Source organism: Pelophylax lessonae, assembly GCF_965119305.1.
Source record: "Pelophylax lessonae genome assembly, chromosome: 5".
Taxonomy (NCBI): Eukaryota; Metazoa; Chordata; class Amphibia; order Anura; family Ranidae; genus Pelophylax; species Pelophylax lessonae.
In genome coordinates, this window is record NC_138772.1 from 63,336,745 (window position 1) to 63,354,316 (window position 17,572).

General features: G+C 41.2%; 1 protein-coding gene across 1 annotated transcript in view; it reads right to left on the minus strand.

Annotated features, from left to right (window-relative positions):
- LOC309556300 (ATP-dependent translocase ABCB1-like) overlaps positions 1-17,572 on the minus strand; it is an 80,397-nt gene that overhangs the window by 4,365 nt on the left and 58,460 nt on the right. The window contains exons 20-24 of the mRNA XM_082258741.1: positions 15,488-15,571; positions 12,163-12,366; positions 9,752-9,852; positions 8,722-8,862; positions 3,791-3,947 (exon numbers count right to left, since the gene is read on the minus strand). Coding sequence (XP_082114867.1) covers positions 3,791-3,947; positions 8,722-8,862; positions 9,752-9,852; positions 12,163-12,366; positions 15,488-15,571 — 687 coding nt within the window. The remainder of the gene's footprint in view (positions 1-3,790; positions 3,948-8,721; positions 8,863-9,751; positions 9,853-12,162; positions 12,367-15,487; positions 15,572-17,572) is intronic.

Sequence of the window (17,572 nt, forward strand, 5' to 3'; positions counted from 1 at the left end):
CAACAGCACATTTAAACTGATTTTCCAAGTGTGAGATCTGAGTCAAAGAACAGTCCGACATCTTTGGTTTGTTTTGTTTATTTGATATAGGGATGGGAGAAGGGAATGAGTGGGATACTCCTCTGGCTCAACTAGGTACAAATTGGGACACTTGAGAAAAATGCCTTTCAACGCTGACTTGACGCCGGCTGGATGCCGACCAACGCTTGCTGGCGCTTGAAATCACTGACTTGCTGTACTGTATTGAAAACTGACTTCTGACGCTCTGGTTAGCTCAAAAGTCTTCAACACTGCTCCCTCCAGTCCTTCCTGACTGAGTTAGCCTTTAATAACACTGCTGCTGCTGCAACTCTCAACATTGTACACTGCACGCTGTACACTTCCACTGTACACTGAATACTTCAGGGCCCAACCACTGGGACCCCTTTACTCTTCAGGGTCAACACTGGCACACCCTTTCCTTTGCTCCTGCACTGGCTAGCTAGCTCCCGGATCCCTCTGACCTTCTCCGGAGTGGTCCCCTCTCACTAGGCAGACCCCCAGGGGCAGTTTGCAGTACTCACGACTGGAAATGCTTTCCTGAAACTTGACCCCTCTCAGCTCTGCTCATCCTCAGCACACCGGATCCTCTCTGCAGCTCAGCTCAGCCCTCTGTCCCCTCAGGCAAGCCACCTGAGACACCCGATTCCTCTTGACAGGAGGGGAGACAGCCGTTACCTCCCTCCTGGGACTCTGCTTCCCACCAAAGACGCTGCGTCATGTGCTCCCCTCAAACTTATACCCACTCCCAGAATGCTGTGTGGCAGAATCTGCATTTCTTGGGTAGATACAAGCCTGGGTGTGCCATTGGCCGGGTTTCCTCCACTGCCCAATGAGAGCCCTCACTGAGCACAGTGGGGAGACTTCCCAGTCTCAACAGCCACACCTGGGAACCATAACAACCTAGCTGAAAATCATGGCCCTGCTGATAAGCAGACAAGGCCTACTACACTTTACTTAGAACCTACCTTGTAGGGTGCTACATAGGTATAGCGTCTTCTGGTTAGGGAAGGGTTAAGTGGCTGCCATCCTGCTCTCTGGTGTTCATGGAGGACATACAGAAAATACCAGGGGAGGTGAACCTTGTGGTTGGTCAGTTGGTCCATTTATGGAAAAAGTCAGGAGAACTTGCACTGCTATGTGATTGGACTTTGTTCTTCTTTGGCCCCTCAGTGGGAACCTGATCGGGGTTCCAGGAATTGGATATTTTGTTAGTTATTGGACTTCCACTAAATAACCAAGGTATGGACCAGACCACTGGGCAGGGGCTGCCCTAATGCACCTCAAGCGTTTACATGTATTTACTCTGTCCGACCCTAGGAGCACAAGGAAGCATCTGTACTCCTCCCCATAACCCTGCTAACAGACTGCGAGGGGCACATTTCCTATGGTTCAGCAATATAATACACAAGGAGATTATACTTCATATATAAAATCACTGCAAAAACTCTTGTGTTTTGAGATAATCCCCCCCCTACAGTAGGTGGACAGACTTTAGCTAGTCATACATGGCTCCAATTTTGGCCAATGTGTGCTGAATTGGCTGTTATCCGAGCCATGGTTGGCCCCGTCAGCAACACCAGGCTTTACAAAAGTCAGTTAAAAAAAATTACCTTAGCTTCCCATTCCCTGTTCTCCTTACCCCACCATTCTACTCAACTTATCCCCCTTCTACAACTTTGCCTTCTTTTCACATTCCCCCCCCCCCCCATTTTCTTACTGCTCCATCCCAAAAAATGTTTTTCTTTTTCTTATATTTTGTTTTGGAGCTTTTTCCAGTCTGATCTACACTTCCTTCAATGGGTTGCATACCAGTTCAAACCACCGTATATTAACTAATTCCTTGTCTGATTCTCGGTGATACTCTTAATGTACCCTTCAATGCAAAAGATGAAACATGTTGTTGAACCCTGCTTTGAATATGACTGGGCATACAGTATTTTTCCTTTGCTATGTACATTTGTCTATTTTTAAATTGTAAAAATTCTTAAAAAAAAAATAATTTTTTAAAAGATTTAACATAATAATTAGCTGCACTGTGCAGAAAATTCTAGGTGCTTCAGATGCTTGAATACAACAGCTGGTAGTGGGGATTCCTCAATTGATTTCTCTTGCTCAGCCTGGTTGGCAGAATGAGAGCAATATACACGTGTATAGCTAACATTATGGTGTGTTTTTTTCTAAGACAAAAAGTTCTTTAGATTTTATTTTTACATTTGTGGCCCCATTCAGGGACCTTTTCCCTAATTCCTATGGAAATGTTGGCACTGGGAGATGTAGTAAAGAGAAATTTCTCTAAAAGGGCCATTGAACGGCAATTAAAACACCGTATTGGTTGACTGGGGGAGAGCTAGAGTCTCTATTAATGTTTTATTTACATCTCTGAGATATGGGACCCCCTCCCCATTTGCTGCACTAGTGGTTCTAGCGGTTTCCTAATTTACCAAAAAAAAAAAAAATTTAACTGGAGAAGCACTTCACAGCATGTGTATACCATGACTGGATGACATTTAGTTTGAAAAGAGAAACAGGCGCCATGTAATAAGCCATAAAATTTATTGCACAACGAATAACATAGTATCTTACACTGTGGTAAGCTTTAATCCGTATCTCAGCGAGTCCAGCCGCACGATCCGGCCGTCCACCGGCCCGGAAGTGACGTCACAGGAAGCTGGTCCGGAGGGTTGGTTACATCGGAAGCCGCGGTGAAACGCAAGCTCCCGGAAATGACGCAACGCGTTTCGGAGCATGCGCACTCGGCTCCTTTTTCAAGCGTCATTTAGTTGGCTAGATGACATTTAGTTGGCTAAAGTTCTGTGTATGCTAAACAACAGCCATGTTTTCTTTTTTATTATATAAACACTGTTTTAATTTTTTTTTCGCCTTTTTTGAAAACTCTGCACTGGTCCAACTCCTTTGATACACTTTCTGTTTATATGCACTCTCTTCAGCATTGGCTGCAAATAAATTCTCTGGACCAGCTTCCTGATAGTGACAATGGCAGAACATGCCTACATTGTGATGACTGCCACAGCTGCCTCATAGCAGGGTCACTAGGTATTATTTAATGAATGGTATCATTTTAAAAAGATTGAAAAATATTTTTAACTTTAACTTTAATTTTCAATTCTAAGCCAAGATTGAAATGTCCACATAGATCCCACTACTCCAAGGCTCTCTCCACCTCAGGGCTTGTCGGGTGCGGATTAAAGGAGCTTGTCTAAGCTCCGATAGATCTATGTGTCAACCACATCTGATCATCCATGATCAGACAATGATGATGTTTTCCCTTTTAAAAAAGCTTAATTGCAGCAAACTGTACATGGCATGCCACAGAGTCCCACCTAGGGACTACTCTTACTACCGTGATTCAAGCCAAGCGGGCTTAGTTGAAGAGACTAAGCCAGTTGGAGTGAAACACGTTGTGGGTCTCCAGGATGGGCTCCGTGACATGTAGGGTTTGGTGCAAAAAAGCTGTTTGTAAGAGTGAAGTCATTATGGTCCGATCCGATTGTTTGACAGGTGAATCTATTGGAGCATAGACAGGTTCATTTGGTAAGTACCCGACATCAGTAGTCTGTGACCTGAGTGTTAGACACTTAGCCAAAATTGTTATTTTTATTACGAAGCCAAGACTGTTCAAACAATGTGCAATAAACCAGTATCTCTTGGATCCCAAAGATCATTAGGAAAGCACTCTGTGACTGATGCAGTTGCCATCCACCCAAACCCAAGAAATCAATGTACTCACAGGTGTGTTTCCAGCATTGCTGTAGCTGTCTATGAGAGGCTGTCTCTCCAGGAGGCTGAATATATAAGCTGCTGACACTTTAGCTTTAGCGTAGTCTGGAGCAAAGGAGCTGGCCTGACCCAAAGCCATGGCCCCAAAAACAATGGCTGCAAATACCCTGAAAAACATCAACAACAGCTTAATAGAATATCAACCATTCATTTAGTCAATACTTGCAACACTAAATCATTGTTGAAAGTACATGATCCCCTTTAAAATTGAGATCAAGATAAACAGCTAAATACGTGGATGAAATACATATATGGGAGGGAGAGATTCATTTTTATCCAGAGATAAAAAATAGAGTGTATTATTTTCACAATACCTGCTAAAAATATTGTACAGACTTGCTGCACATTATGTAAGCTGTTTTACTTGGTCAAAATGTAAAAGGGAGAGAAGAGGCAGTTTTTATTTTGAAATATAAATTAGTGTATTATGTCAGAGACAACAGCCTAATATTAGCCTAATATTGCACAGACACACTGCACATCAACTATGCAGCTTTATTAGGCTGCAATGTAAGAGGGAGAGAGGAGGCAGTTTTTATGAAAAAATACAATTCACAGGGTATTATGTCAGAGACAAGAACAAGGAATATTGCACAGACGCACTGCACATCAATTAAGCAAATTTACTAGGCCGTACCGTAAAAGGGAGAAATTAGGTCGTTTTTATCAAGTAATTAAAATTAGAGACAAAGGCCAAAAATATTGTACAGACTCCTTATTCAGCACACATCTTGATTGCAGCCTTTCATCGAAAAAATGCACATTTAAAGTAGAATTGCAGGCTAGAAATATCTAAGCTTAAAACAGCTCCCACCTCCCTTCTATCACCTATACTAACTACCCTGTAGAAGGAAGATGCTTATACTTACCTATTCTCAAGTTACTCCAGTCTGGTCAGGTAATCCCCTCCCAAATGGTCAGAGAGGGACCAGCCTACAATGAATGCCCTATAGTAAGCCTATGGGTGGGGTCACCATCCAGGCATTCCATCCATTGTGGGCATTTTCTCCTCTCCCCTGAGGAGATCACATTGCCAGACCACAGCGCTCTGAGAATAGATAAATATATGCATCTTCCTTTTAAAAGGTAGATAGTATAGAAGTTATAGTTATGTTATATAGAATATATATAACAGGAAACAGGACAGCATTTTTGCAATTGAATTTAGGCCACATTTTAAAACGGACACACCACATGTAGCTTTTCAAGTCAAATACACCAAAGTCAGCTTTAAATAGAAAAAAAAAAATTAAAATCAACGTAAAAGTATATTTATTTTACAGAGCAAAATATAGCTATATATCGTACTGACTACATACAGAGTAATTGAAAAACTTTAGACAGGACAGACACCAATAAACATTTTGTTCAAATGATAGCCTCAGGTAGTACAACACAGGCCAGGTAGATATTCTTTCTAACACTCTTCGGATATACTCCAAGCACCATCAAATATGAAACAGAAGAGACAGTCTTTCATAGCCTAAACATAACTTTATTAAAGGATATGTAGCACCCTCCTAGGTAGGCGCTAGGAAAAGTATATATTGGCCTTGTCTGTTTATCAGGGGGGCCTGATCATTCAGTTAGGCTGTCATATGTTTCCAGGTGTGGTCTGTTGAGTCTGGGGAGTCTCCCCACTGTATCCAATGAGGGTTCTTCTTGGACAGTGGAGGAAACCTGGCCAATAGCACACCAGGGCTTATAGCTGTCTCAGTGGGCAGAGTGTGCCGCAATGCACCCTGAGATCGGATATAAGTCTGAGGGGAGCATGTGACAGAGCATCTTTTGCAGTAAGCAGAGTCCCAGGAGGAGGCTGACGGCTGTCTCTCCTCCTGTCAGAGCAAGTGAGGGTGTCCTGGGCAGTCGGCCTGGAGGACCGGATGTTGAGCTGGGCTGCAGGAAAGGATCCAGAGTGTTGCTGACTGAGTGGAGCTGCTGGGCAGAAGTTTCCAGGAAAAACAGTTTTGTGAGTACCCGAAACTGCCCAGGGGTCTGCCTAGGAGAGGGGGCCACTCCAGAAGGTCAAAGGGATCCGGGAGCCAGCTAACCAGTAGAGGAGGCTTACGAAAGATGGTGCCGGTGTCTAAGCCCTGAAGATAATTGAGAGAAAGAGGGCGCTGGTGCGGGCCCTGAAGTGTTCAGCAGTGCAGCAGTATACAAGTAGCTACCTCAGCAATAGTGCTTAAGGGAGCTCAAAGAGGACTTCTTTAGTCAGAAAGCAGTCACAAGTCAGTTCAGCGTTAACAGGCATCCGGCCAGCGTTAACCAGCGTCAAGCCAGCGTTGATAGGCATTTAGTCAGCGCCAAGTCAGCGCCAAATAGCGTTTTTCAAGTGTCCCCGCCAAATTGTGCATAGTTCCCCACTCATCCCTTCTCCTATCCAAGTTACAAAATAAATTCAAAAACCCAAAGATACTGGACTGGTCACTGCCTCAGTGCTCACACTTGGAGAAACATGCTTAAATGTGCTGTTGTTGCTAGAGGTAACCCAGGTAGACCCATATCCAGCAAAATGGCTGGGAATTGTGCTACAGATATATAAAAACTCACATCCAGCACAACAGCCCTCCCAAAAAAAGGGAAATAGTCCTCATCATAAAAAGCCAAGGTTAGGTCTATTAAAACAGACTGATGCATAGACAAGTCAACCTTGCACAACCAATCTAATGCGTTTCAGTCCTGGATAGAGTATGGCTATTTCCTTTATTTTTTAGGGGAATGGTGGGACTGGAGAGAAGGGTGATACCTGTAGCAGCACATAATCTTTTTAAAGGAAAACTTACATGTTACAAGTGCTACCCCAGCGCTACAGGATTGTAACCTTAATAATGGAAGGAGCCACGCACCAGACCATGAACACTGGTGTGCTTGTGCCCAGTCACTTTACTGTGGCCAGATGCACAGAAACATCACAATTTAAACGTTTATTTAACTCCTTCTTTCCCTTCCCAATCTGCATACTACAAGCTAGCAACCTGTGGGTGACCTCACTGCTCCTGGAATTCACAGCCGCTTTTGAGTGCTCCCCTACACAGGGGAGCCAGAGCTGCAGGATCACATGACTAGACCAGAGCAGATTAAAAATAAGGTTAGGTATACAGATGTTTTAATGCAGGGGATGCAGGATAGGTAGGAGGAGAGGGGAGGGGACATTTTTAAGAATAGTTATTGTCAGACTTTACTATTAGTGTAGGCTTGGGCATGAGAGTACGCTGGAATGGTCATATAAGAGGAAAACAGGAAGGCACTTTAATTCAAGGAAAAATTAAGGATGATATAGGATATAGGCATAGGGTGGAAAGCAAGTAGATACAAAATGGATTGTTCATCTAGGTTCATTACTTATCAACTTACATAAGGACATACCTCCTGCAAATAAAAAGTCCCTCAACCCTCAAAGAAAGTCACTTTCCTATGGAGACGGATCTACTAAATTATGCGTCCCATTCAAGGCCCAGGGAGAAAGCCCATCTGTAAATAAATCTTGGGATTTTAGGCAATAAGGAATCTAATGCTTTATCCTTCAGAAAGATAGGCCAATGGCTTTTCACTATTTTCTCAAATGTACTATACTGATTATTATAGTCTGTAATAAAGACAAAATTATAATAAGGATTTTGTGCCAGTAAGAATCACACCTCTATCTATGGACTGTATTTGCTGACAAATGTAATCAGACCAGATTTTTTTATATCACTTGTGTATAAAACTCTTGATTTAAAAAGTCACAGTGTTCCCTGAGGTACTCTTAATTCCATGTTCCTCCTAATTCTCATAAGTTGCCCATTTCAAATATTATCAGTCCAATTTGGATGATGACAACCTGAGCTATTTTTGTAGCTGTTCAAATCCATATTTTTAAATACATTTTATATATATTAAACCCCTCTACCATTTTATTTCTCTGGGGTAAAGGGGGGTTATTTTCTTTAATGTATAATTGGGTGGTACTCACAAAGGGTTGGAGATACACATCCACATATCACCCCATTTTCGAGGATAATGACCCTATTCCACTATATATATATATATATATATATATATATATATATATATATATATAGACCAGAGGCATTATGGCCTCAAATATGTGGGCCATACCACAAGAATTATCTAAACATAGGCGAATATATGAAAAATTAACAGAAAGGCTTTAAGAAGCATAGTTTATCTAGGCATTGCAAAAAGTTTTTTTTTTAATATTTTATATATGTTTTATAGGTCTTGTGTGTATGTATATATATATATATATATATACAGTACACATTTTTTTATAATAGACTTTTTATATTGATGAATCTTATGTAATGTTTTTACATATGCAAATGTGTAATAGTGCTGTTTAATCATAGAACATAGTATAAGGATGGGTAGGTGGTGCCCATTTTTTGGCTTTATGCAATATACTGGCTTGTTTAGTGTTATATGGTAAATTGTACTATGCAGCCTGGGTAGCAAGGGAAAAAGTTAAAAAGACTATCGGATCTGTCTGACGTCCCTGTACGTTTGGCTGTTCCTGAGAAAGTCCATGAGGAAACACATACAAGTGATATCATTAGGCTGATGGGACATACAAAGCACACTAAGTTTTGGGGTGTGGTGGCCAATTCCCTCTATAATTCCCTCTGTAATGCTGGGGCAGCACTTGTAATATGTACTGTAATTTATTTTACTCACTTTTTATTTCTATTAATATAGTCATAGAAAGACTTTTTCTTCTCTTATCTTATCTCTTATCTGATGGTGCTTGGAGATTATCTAGAGAATTGTATGGATATATAGCAAATTACTGTTTATCTGTAAACTGTTTTAGAGATTAACATTTTCCGGGATTGCAGTAGATACATTTATATTAAGGGAAATCAATCAAATACTTACAGAAAAACATTCTCAAAGGTCATGTATCCTTTCACCACTAAAAAGGCACCAAACCTAAAACTGGCAGCATATGCAAAGAACATGATAGCCTGGGATAGTCCATAGGAGAACCCTTGCATATGGGCGTTCTTGATGGAATTCCTGTAACAGAAGTTCTGTGTAAATACTTCACAATTTTATGTTTACAGCAGATAGCCTGTATAGTCTCTTAATAATGGTACCCCCAGATGTTTTGGTGGGACAAGTGGAGCCTCTTGTCACTCAGGCAAGTAAAGGGGGGTCCTTCTCTCACAGGCCTTCTAAAATGACCTCCACTGCAAGTGGGTGCAGTATTGTTATTCTGCCATGTACACTCCCTAAAGCCCCGTACACACGATCAGATTATCGAACGATCTGTTGTCCGTTTTTTGTGGCATGCTAGTCTGATGTGGAAAGTGAAGAGTTTATTTTCATACGAATTTTCCCGTACGAGAATTCTACTTCAGAAGTGATGTCATGTGTTGGATTGCTTTCTACAGTATGTGTTCTTTCATCTCTGAGCATGCCTAGTCTTGCTCATAAGATTTTTCCCCGTTGAAATCTGTACTAATGAGATGAAAATCGGAGGTGTGTTGATGGAGGACAAAAATTTTAATGCCTGCACTTCAGGATTTTGTCAGCCGAAAAGTCGGAGTCGGCTGTCGAAAGCACCATACTAACAATCCAAAAATAGGCAGATCGGTCATTGGATGAAATTTCCCTTCCAAATTTCTTATCGTGTGTACGGGCCTTTAGTTGACCATTGGCTCCCTCTGTGATAGACCTGATAGGCAACTCTATAGCAAGCTGGAAAAGTTCACATAGCAAGCTGGAAAATGCTGCCGCTAATTGCAGAGCAGAGGCTTAGCACTGTTAGCCTACCAGAGGAGAGCAGGATCTCCGGAGAAAATAAATACATGGATTTACTAAAAAATGATGGGCTTCAGAAAGTTGTATACAGTGAGGCATATTGCCAAACATACTGAAAAAATGTTAATGCTTATTTTCTTACCTATATGGACCTTCCAGCTTTTCTTCAAACAGGGCTTCAAATTTCTGCTCTCGGGTTAAAGATACAACTGTCCGAATGTTTTCAATAGCATCAAGGGCAACCTTAGATGCAAAGAAATGTAGTATATAGTTTAATTCCTTGGTTTTCTTCATTCTGATATATTTAAAGCCAACACATTTTCATTACAATGGAGAATGAAAGGGTTATAACACCTGTCAATGTGATTGATTGATTGATTTATTGGGGAAAATTTACTTCACTTTGTCTTCTGAACATATGAAGTGATATGAAATTTGTTCTAAGTGAGGGAAAATCCTGCCTTAGTTTTTCCTATTGGTTTACCTGGTTCCATTGACATTTGTAAAATTGTGACCATTTGCCATCTTTTTCTGTACCGGAGATAATGGTGAAAAGGACAAGTAAAGTTGGTGAATCTTCCCAGTGGGGACACAGACAGTAATAAAAACCTGATTTAAGGTAGCTTTTTTACTTCATTGGCTTGCACCTCAATAAACAAAAAACTGGACCTGCAACCACAATGTACAGACTGTGCATTGTGCACTTTAGCTGGGTCTTTTGGCACTTAGTGTACTCTTGCACTGATATTGCATTCTAAATGAATGGCACCAAGGCATAACACACCTGTTAGTGTATTGGCCACGATGTGAGGGTACAGCAGGGGAGCCTGGACAGCAGGAAAAAACAGATCATGGACAGGAAGGGGTGATGGGTGCGGTCGGGAGGTGGGATTACCAGAACTGATCCCTTGTATGGCTCTCCCTGCCACAGCTAAAAGCCATTTTCCCCTCCTCCTGCTCCTACCAACTTTCATCTGCAGCAGGGAGAGTCATATAGGGAATCAGTTCCAGTAATTGCCCCCCCCCTCCACTGCACAGATCACGCCCTCCTGTCCGCTACTGAATCCCCCCTGCTGCCCTACCCCATTGTGTGCCCCCCCCCCGCCAGTTCCAGTATCCCTCTCCCATCCGCTGGTCTGATCACCATTTCTGTCAACTGTTCCCTTCCCCCTGCTGCCCAGGCCCCCCTTGTATCGCTTTCCCCGCATTGCTGTTGGCTTCCCTCCTCTCCCTCCTGCCAGCCTCTCTTGGCAAACAGGGGAATAGTTCAGAATGGAGAGCATGGAAAGGGGCCAGTAAATATGTAATTTACAGGCCCCTTGCTTTTCTGGATGAGCACAGTGAGTGATCGGTACTGATAATTTACAGTGTTCATTCATATCTGAAGCATATAATGTGTTTAATTTGCTTCAGTTTGTGAATGAACAAGAGCCTCTGTAGAGAGCACATTTTGTTCATCCATGTGCAGTGCAGCTGAGGCTGCAGAGAAAGGGATTGGAAATCAGTAGATTCTTGCTGCAGATTTGAAATGCTGCTTGCACAACTCTGTGTGTGAACAGCTGCAGCTGTCAGATTTATACAAATCAATAGCAGGCCCAACTGTTGTTTACCTGACTGCTCACCAAATGGTTACATGCAAATAGAGCCTCCAACCTACCCTGGATGCAGCCAGTGTGCTTCCAGGTTTAGTGTTTCTGCAGGGTTTGTATGCAGTCATAGCATGGACTGTGGCTGTGTCCAGAGGCAGCCAACCTCTGAACGCAGCAAACTATCCATGGTTAAACTGCTGTGTGAACGTAGCCTTGGGAATAAAAATCAGGCCCCTCTCCTCTTCTTCATAACATAGAGGAGGGTATTGTAGCCCACAGACAGACCTGTAAACAATGTAACAGACAACACTTACCACATACAGAGATCAAAGAAAGTTATCAGCTTACAAATTTTCTTACAGGTATTTTTTTTGCACTTATCAAACAAATATAACAAAATTCTTTCAATGGTATATTCAGAGGGGTATTAAAGTATTAATTTGAAAAAATGCTGACAGGCAGATGAGACCCTAGTGATTTCTTATGTCATAGATGCCTCTCCTTGCCTGTCAGGAGTAATGTAATCTGAAACATGCATGCGAAGCTCGCACTGTGTGCGCACGAGCAGGAGTGACATCATCACGGCATGGCCATTCAAATTAGAGAGAGTCATCTGATAGGAAGACCGGACGATAATGGAAGTGACCAGGATCAACTGGAGCGGTGACAGCACAATGCTGGAGGGCTGGTTGTCAGGTAAGTCTGCCATAATGTGCTAATATGCGGTGCATACTTGCACATTATGGCATTGACCACCTAGTGGGCCATTTGATGCCACTTTAACAGTACAAAAGGAATCAAGTAAGAGAAGTTGATTATTAGTGTTTACATACAGGCTACATGCAGGCTACAATTAGGAAGATAAGGTAAACTTGTGCAGCAATGTTATGTGAAAGTAGTTAGACACATCCATACATTTACTATTCTGTAGCGACAACATGGAACCACAAAACATTTTACTCACTTTTCCTGCTATTTCTAAATCTGCTTTGTCTTTTATAGCATGTCCAGTGAACATCTTCATCCTGATGACAGAAGAAATGGCCAGGATTGGTATAATGGCCAATAGAAGAAGAGTCAGCTGCCACCCATAAATGCAAGATATGATAATGGCGGTACCCATGTTTGCAATGTTCTTGGAGAGTGATGCCAGTCTGGCTCCTGTAGCCTATAAGACATAACATAGATAATAGTGGCCAAAGAAATAGTGTCACCAATATATGCACATAAATCATCTCATTACAGCTACATGCCCCTGAAGAAGCGATAGTAAAACATGTCGGGCAATGTCCGTTGGATTTAGCCATTTTGGCTGATCACTTGAGGTCAATTTTATAGAAAGAGCTTTTGGTTTTTAATTCAATATATGTGATGTCTGTGTATTTTTGTCTTTTTTATGCACATTTGTATAAAGTAAGAAATTGAAATAAAGTTTGTATTTTTTCTTTTTAATGATTGGTGGTTAACCTTTTATTAAGTACCATTAAAATCCCCGTTCTTTGTTCAAGCCCTCATATGTGCCACGATGTGGTAGGACTTAGAAGTCCTTGATTTTCAAGTATATGTACATGTCCAGTCATTATTTTCCCAGTGACTGAACCAAGATTTTTTTAATTTGCTGATACTGAATTATAGGAAAAGAAGTAGCAGAAAAAGTATGGAAGTATGGATTGCAGTGTACTTTGACCAGAATAAGGACAGTAAACGGTATGTTGCAAAGCAGAGACCCTAAGTTACCTGCCGTTATTGTTACTACACCTTTCTACCCCCAAAATTCCTCTGTAAGTATCCACTTTCAAAAATGTATCTCTTGCACAGGACTGGACACTCTACCTACAGTCCTTGCCAGTGCTGAAACCTGGTGACAGAATGCTCAGGCGCCAAGTTCTGAGTTGTGGGAGAGGAGCAAGGAGCGTTCTTGTGTGCCCCATAACCAAAATTACTTTAAGGTGCTTACACAATTCAAAATCGAACTATAGTCAGAAAATTAGGTCCTGCTAAATCACTCCAGGGTGGCCCCTTTTGCAGGTATAGCTATGTAATACATAAAAAATAAGTGCCGTGCTGATTAAAATCAAGTAATACAGTGCCTCACCCTGCTCTGCACATGCTCAGTTGCTCTCTATTATTCGGCACTCTTCCAAATTTGCAGAGGCTGATCTGCTGACAGCCTAAAGATTTATTGCCGCTCAGGGGATCTGGGCTTCAACAGAAAGGCAGCCTCCAGCATGAAGAAACAGTAGCAATGCTGGAGGCAATTTACAGCACAAACTAATTTTGGTAGGATAATTATTAATGTGGAATGTATGTTCCTTGTTAAAGAACACTATTTTGTATCAAGTTTTTATGGGTAAGGTTCCGCTTTAAGGAAAAGATTTTTCTTTGCTCAGGCGACACCTTAACATATGTAAAAGATACAGCACAGTCACACAATCAGTTCTAAGGGTAGTTGATGATTTTGGTACATTGATAGAAACACCCTTAAAGTGATTGTAAAGGCAGCAGGTATTTTATCCTAATGCTTTCTATGCAATAGGATAAAAAAAACCTTCTGTGTGCAGCAGCTCCCCTCAGCTCCCCTAATACCTACCTGAGTCCATCTCTATCCAGCGATGTGCACGAGTGCCTCAGCCTCTCCTTCCTGATTGACTGAGACACAGCAGCGGCGCCATTGGCTCCCGCTGCTGTCAATCAAAGTCAGCTAGCCAATCAGGTGGGGGGGGGGGCTGAGCCACGGCTCCATGTCTGAATGGACGCACGAAGTTGTGGTTCAGCTCGGGTGCTCCCATAGCAAGCTGCTTGCTGGGAGGGTACTTGACAGGAGGGAGGGACCAGGAGCACCGAAGAAGGACCCTGAGAAGAGGAGGAGTGTGGCTGTTCTGTGCAAAAAACAATTTCACAGAGCAGAAAAAGGGTTGCCTCTACTTGTGCCACATCCCAACATGAAATCTACAAAAAAAGCAAGAACTAGCACTTCCAAAACTCTCTCCGTAAGACTCCTCATTTCAGTAGGCAGACAAATTTAAAATACGTAGGGATTGTAATTCAATACCCTTTGAACAAAAACTTTGGACAGAATCTGACCTCTATAAGGCCTGGTTCACACCTATGCAGTTAGTTTTTGATCCCTTTCTGCGGTGCTTTTTGCGGTGCATTTTCTGTTTTTGCACAAGTATTTTTGATGTGTTTTTTGATGCATTTTAATTTTTTTATGCTATTTTTAGCCAAATATTTGTTGGGCAAATGAAAAAAATTGAATGCACCAAAAATGCACTACATGCTTTTCTGCAGCTTCTCCATTAAAGTCTATTGAACTAAAAACACACCGTATTGCGTTTGAAAAAGTTCCTGACCTTTTCCAAAAACTCAGCGGCTGAAATAAGCATAGATGTGAACGTGTCACATATGATATACCATAGGGTATACTTTGGCATAAAACCAATGCATCTCTGTGGTTCGTTCCGTTCTTTATGACTATGTAGATGTGATTTGCCATGTATTTGAAAATGGTAAGATTGTTACCTTTGAGTATCTTAAAATTAACTTTGAGTATAATAATTACCACTTCTACAGGTCCCTTACTTTCTGACATGCTGTTCAAACATAGTTCAGGTCAAAGACTCCGTCTATATGCAATCCTCTACTCTCGAAAATGTATCAACTGTTCCCAAGCAGGTTACAAATATTCATGGTTGGCTCCAAACACAGACCCTTGCTCCCTTCCACGAGGCCTGGCTTCAGTGGTGTGGTGACATGCCACCCCTAACAAAAGAGGACTTTAAGGAAATGGAAGATTTTTTTTTTTTGTTTCACAACCGTTAATACACAGAACCTTCACTTACAATGTTATTTCATTCAAAGATCATACTACACTCCTTACAAGATGTATTCATTGAGAATTTGTGCCTTGCCCCAATCTCTTTTTTGTTCTGAAACACCTGCGGACTTTAAGAACAAAGACCTGTACTTTATGTCTTCTGGTCATATCTCAAATTATCAGCATTTTGATGAGGTGTCCGCTCATTACTGATGATTTATATGGAAAATTCAATAGCTTTTTGAGTGGACGTTTTAATTTTCTCCAGCAGCCTTAACGGTGTAAGTCTGGACAAATGTTACCCTTTATGGGGGCCTTACAGCCTCACATTTGGCTGACATTTATACAACATTCACACCTATAGGGAAATTCTGATTCTTACAATTGTCTTTTCATGGATGATTGATTAAAATCATCTGAATTGTTCATAGGACAAAACAGGAACCAAGAAAAAAAGGTATTAGTTACTTACTCCTTGAACCTTTGAAGCGTCAGAAGCCAGTCTTGTGGTCAAGGAGCCAGTGCTGTTTTTGGAGTCATCAAACCATCCAATTTCCTTTATTGAAAAAGTGAAAAAGACGAGCATTAGCCAGATTTCAATGACCTAAAGCACAGATTTAGAATTTTGCTGTATCATCTGCCTCATCTCTCATGCTAGCCCAATCCTTAATTAAAGAAGAAGTACACTTTCAAACAAAACGTAAATTACTGCACCTGAAAGTCAGTACAAACTAACCCTTCACCTCAACCAGTGCCAGAACAAGATCATTTAACACCCAAGGCAAAAAGGTCAAAGTTTGCACCCTTCCCCATGAGCTATGAACTACTTTAAAAAAATAATATAATCACATATGAAATATGATAAATATATAGTCAAAATTATTATTTTTCAAATAATCTTGTTTCAGAATATTTTGGTCACGATGTGCTCCCACAATTACTGCCTTTTTGTGCGATGTCCCTGCCTGCCCACTCCGTGGGACCATTTCAGCTACCCCTCCTTCTCTTCCCGCCCCTGTTCTGACCTTGGCCAATATACCCGCCTCAGCCCCGGGTGAGACAGTTGCTATTGGGGTGGCTTCTTTTCCTCCCAAAGTTTTTGGGCTACTACAGTAAGTAGCTAAAATCTTTTTAATTTATATTGGAGCAAGTTGTTATATTTCCTACAGATATCTGAAAATCGCTGTATTTTTATGATATTTACAGATTCAAGTTTTAATTAGCTCCTGATGAGTGGACGCAGAGCCACGAAACGCGTCGAGCTTATAAGATATGAAGATAGACTACTTGAAGACTGATCACATGTTTATATATACTATGTATTGATGAATTTAGTTATTTATTGACTTATTACTATGGAAATATTTATATGAATTTATATACTTCATGTTTAGTCTTTGATTTGTGTATGTCTATTTTTTGTACTCTTTATGAAATATTTAATAAACTATCTATTATTCCACATCTCACATCAATTTGATATCTACTAATGACTGACCTCACTCAAAGTCCCACAACCCTTGTTCCTCGTTTATTTTTCTATGAACTACTTTAGTAGCATAGGTTTACTGTCCATTTTGAACCCCTCCCCCAACTCTGCTGAAGTGCCCAAGACAGCTGTCTCTAATGCCTTTCCCATTGGCCAAGTCCTGATCATAACATACCCCCATCACAACAACAAGAAATACGTCGACCTGGCAACAACCAATGATCCAAAGAAACCGGCCTTCCCAGCTACATTTAGGCGTGCCTATCCTTTGTGACTTCAGTCAGCCAACTGTATGCAAACTCTAAGATCCATTTCCATCCAATGGGCTGCAAGAAGTTATTTTTTGATGTAGTTCCCTATCAGATCATTCTTATGTTTAAAGCAAACTTAAAAAAGATTTGAAGAGGCAGGCAATGTAGAGAGTGTTACTTAGGATTCTAGGTAGCAGGGCACAAAGAAAGTAGAACAATGTTGTCATTGTGAATTATGAGGGAGGGCTTTTGCAGGAAAGAGCCACCAGTTCTGAGATACCTCAAATGGTTGTAATTATCAGAAAAAAGCTACCACGTTTGCCAGGGATTCTCAGGGAATGTCACCACTGGTTGAAAGGGTAGTTTATGCAGGGCAGGAAGAACAGAGTTAGGGTGCCTGGGGAGCACAGGGGGGTCTGATTTAAGAAGAACTTGAATAAACGTTCTTGTAAGGAAAGGCAATGCTAGAGGCTTTAGAGGGGATGACTAGGGTCAAAACATGACCTCTTAGGGCAGATCTGGTCTGATCGGATTTACGAGGTTACAGAGTATGTAGTGGGATTAAATATACTGATAACAGTTCTCAGAGCAGCAGAAATGTGTAATGATTATATTTTTTATACTCTATTCACCTGGTTAAAATAATAGAGTTAATGTGTTTAAAATGTGCAATTAAACATTAACATAAACACGGGAACAACGTTTTAATAATTTGCAGATTACCAGTTCTTTTATGTGGTGGTTGCCTTAGTTTTCATTTTTAAGGCTCTTTTCTCTTTCTTTTCACCTGGGATCCCCTCAGGAACACATTTGCTGT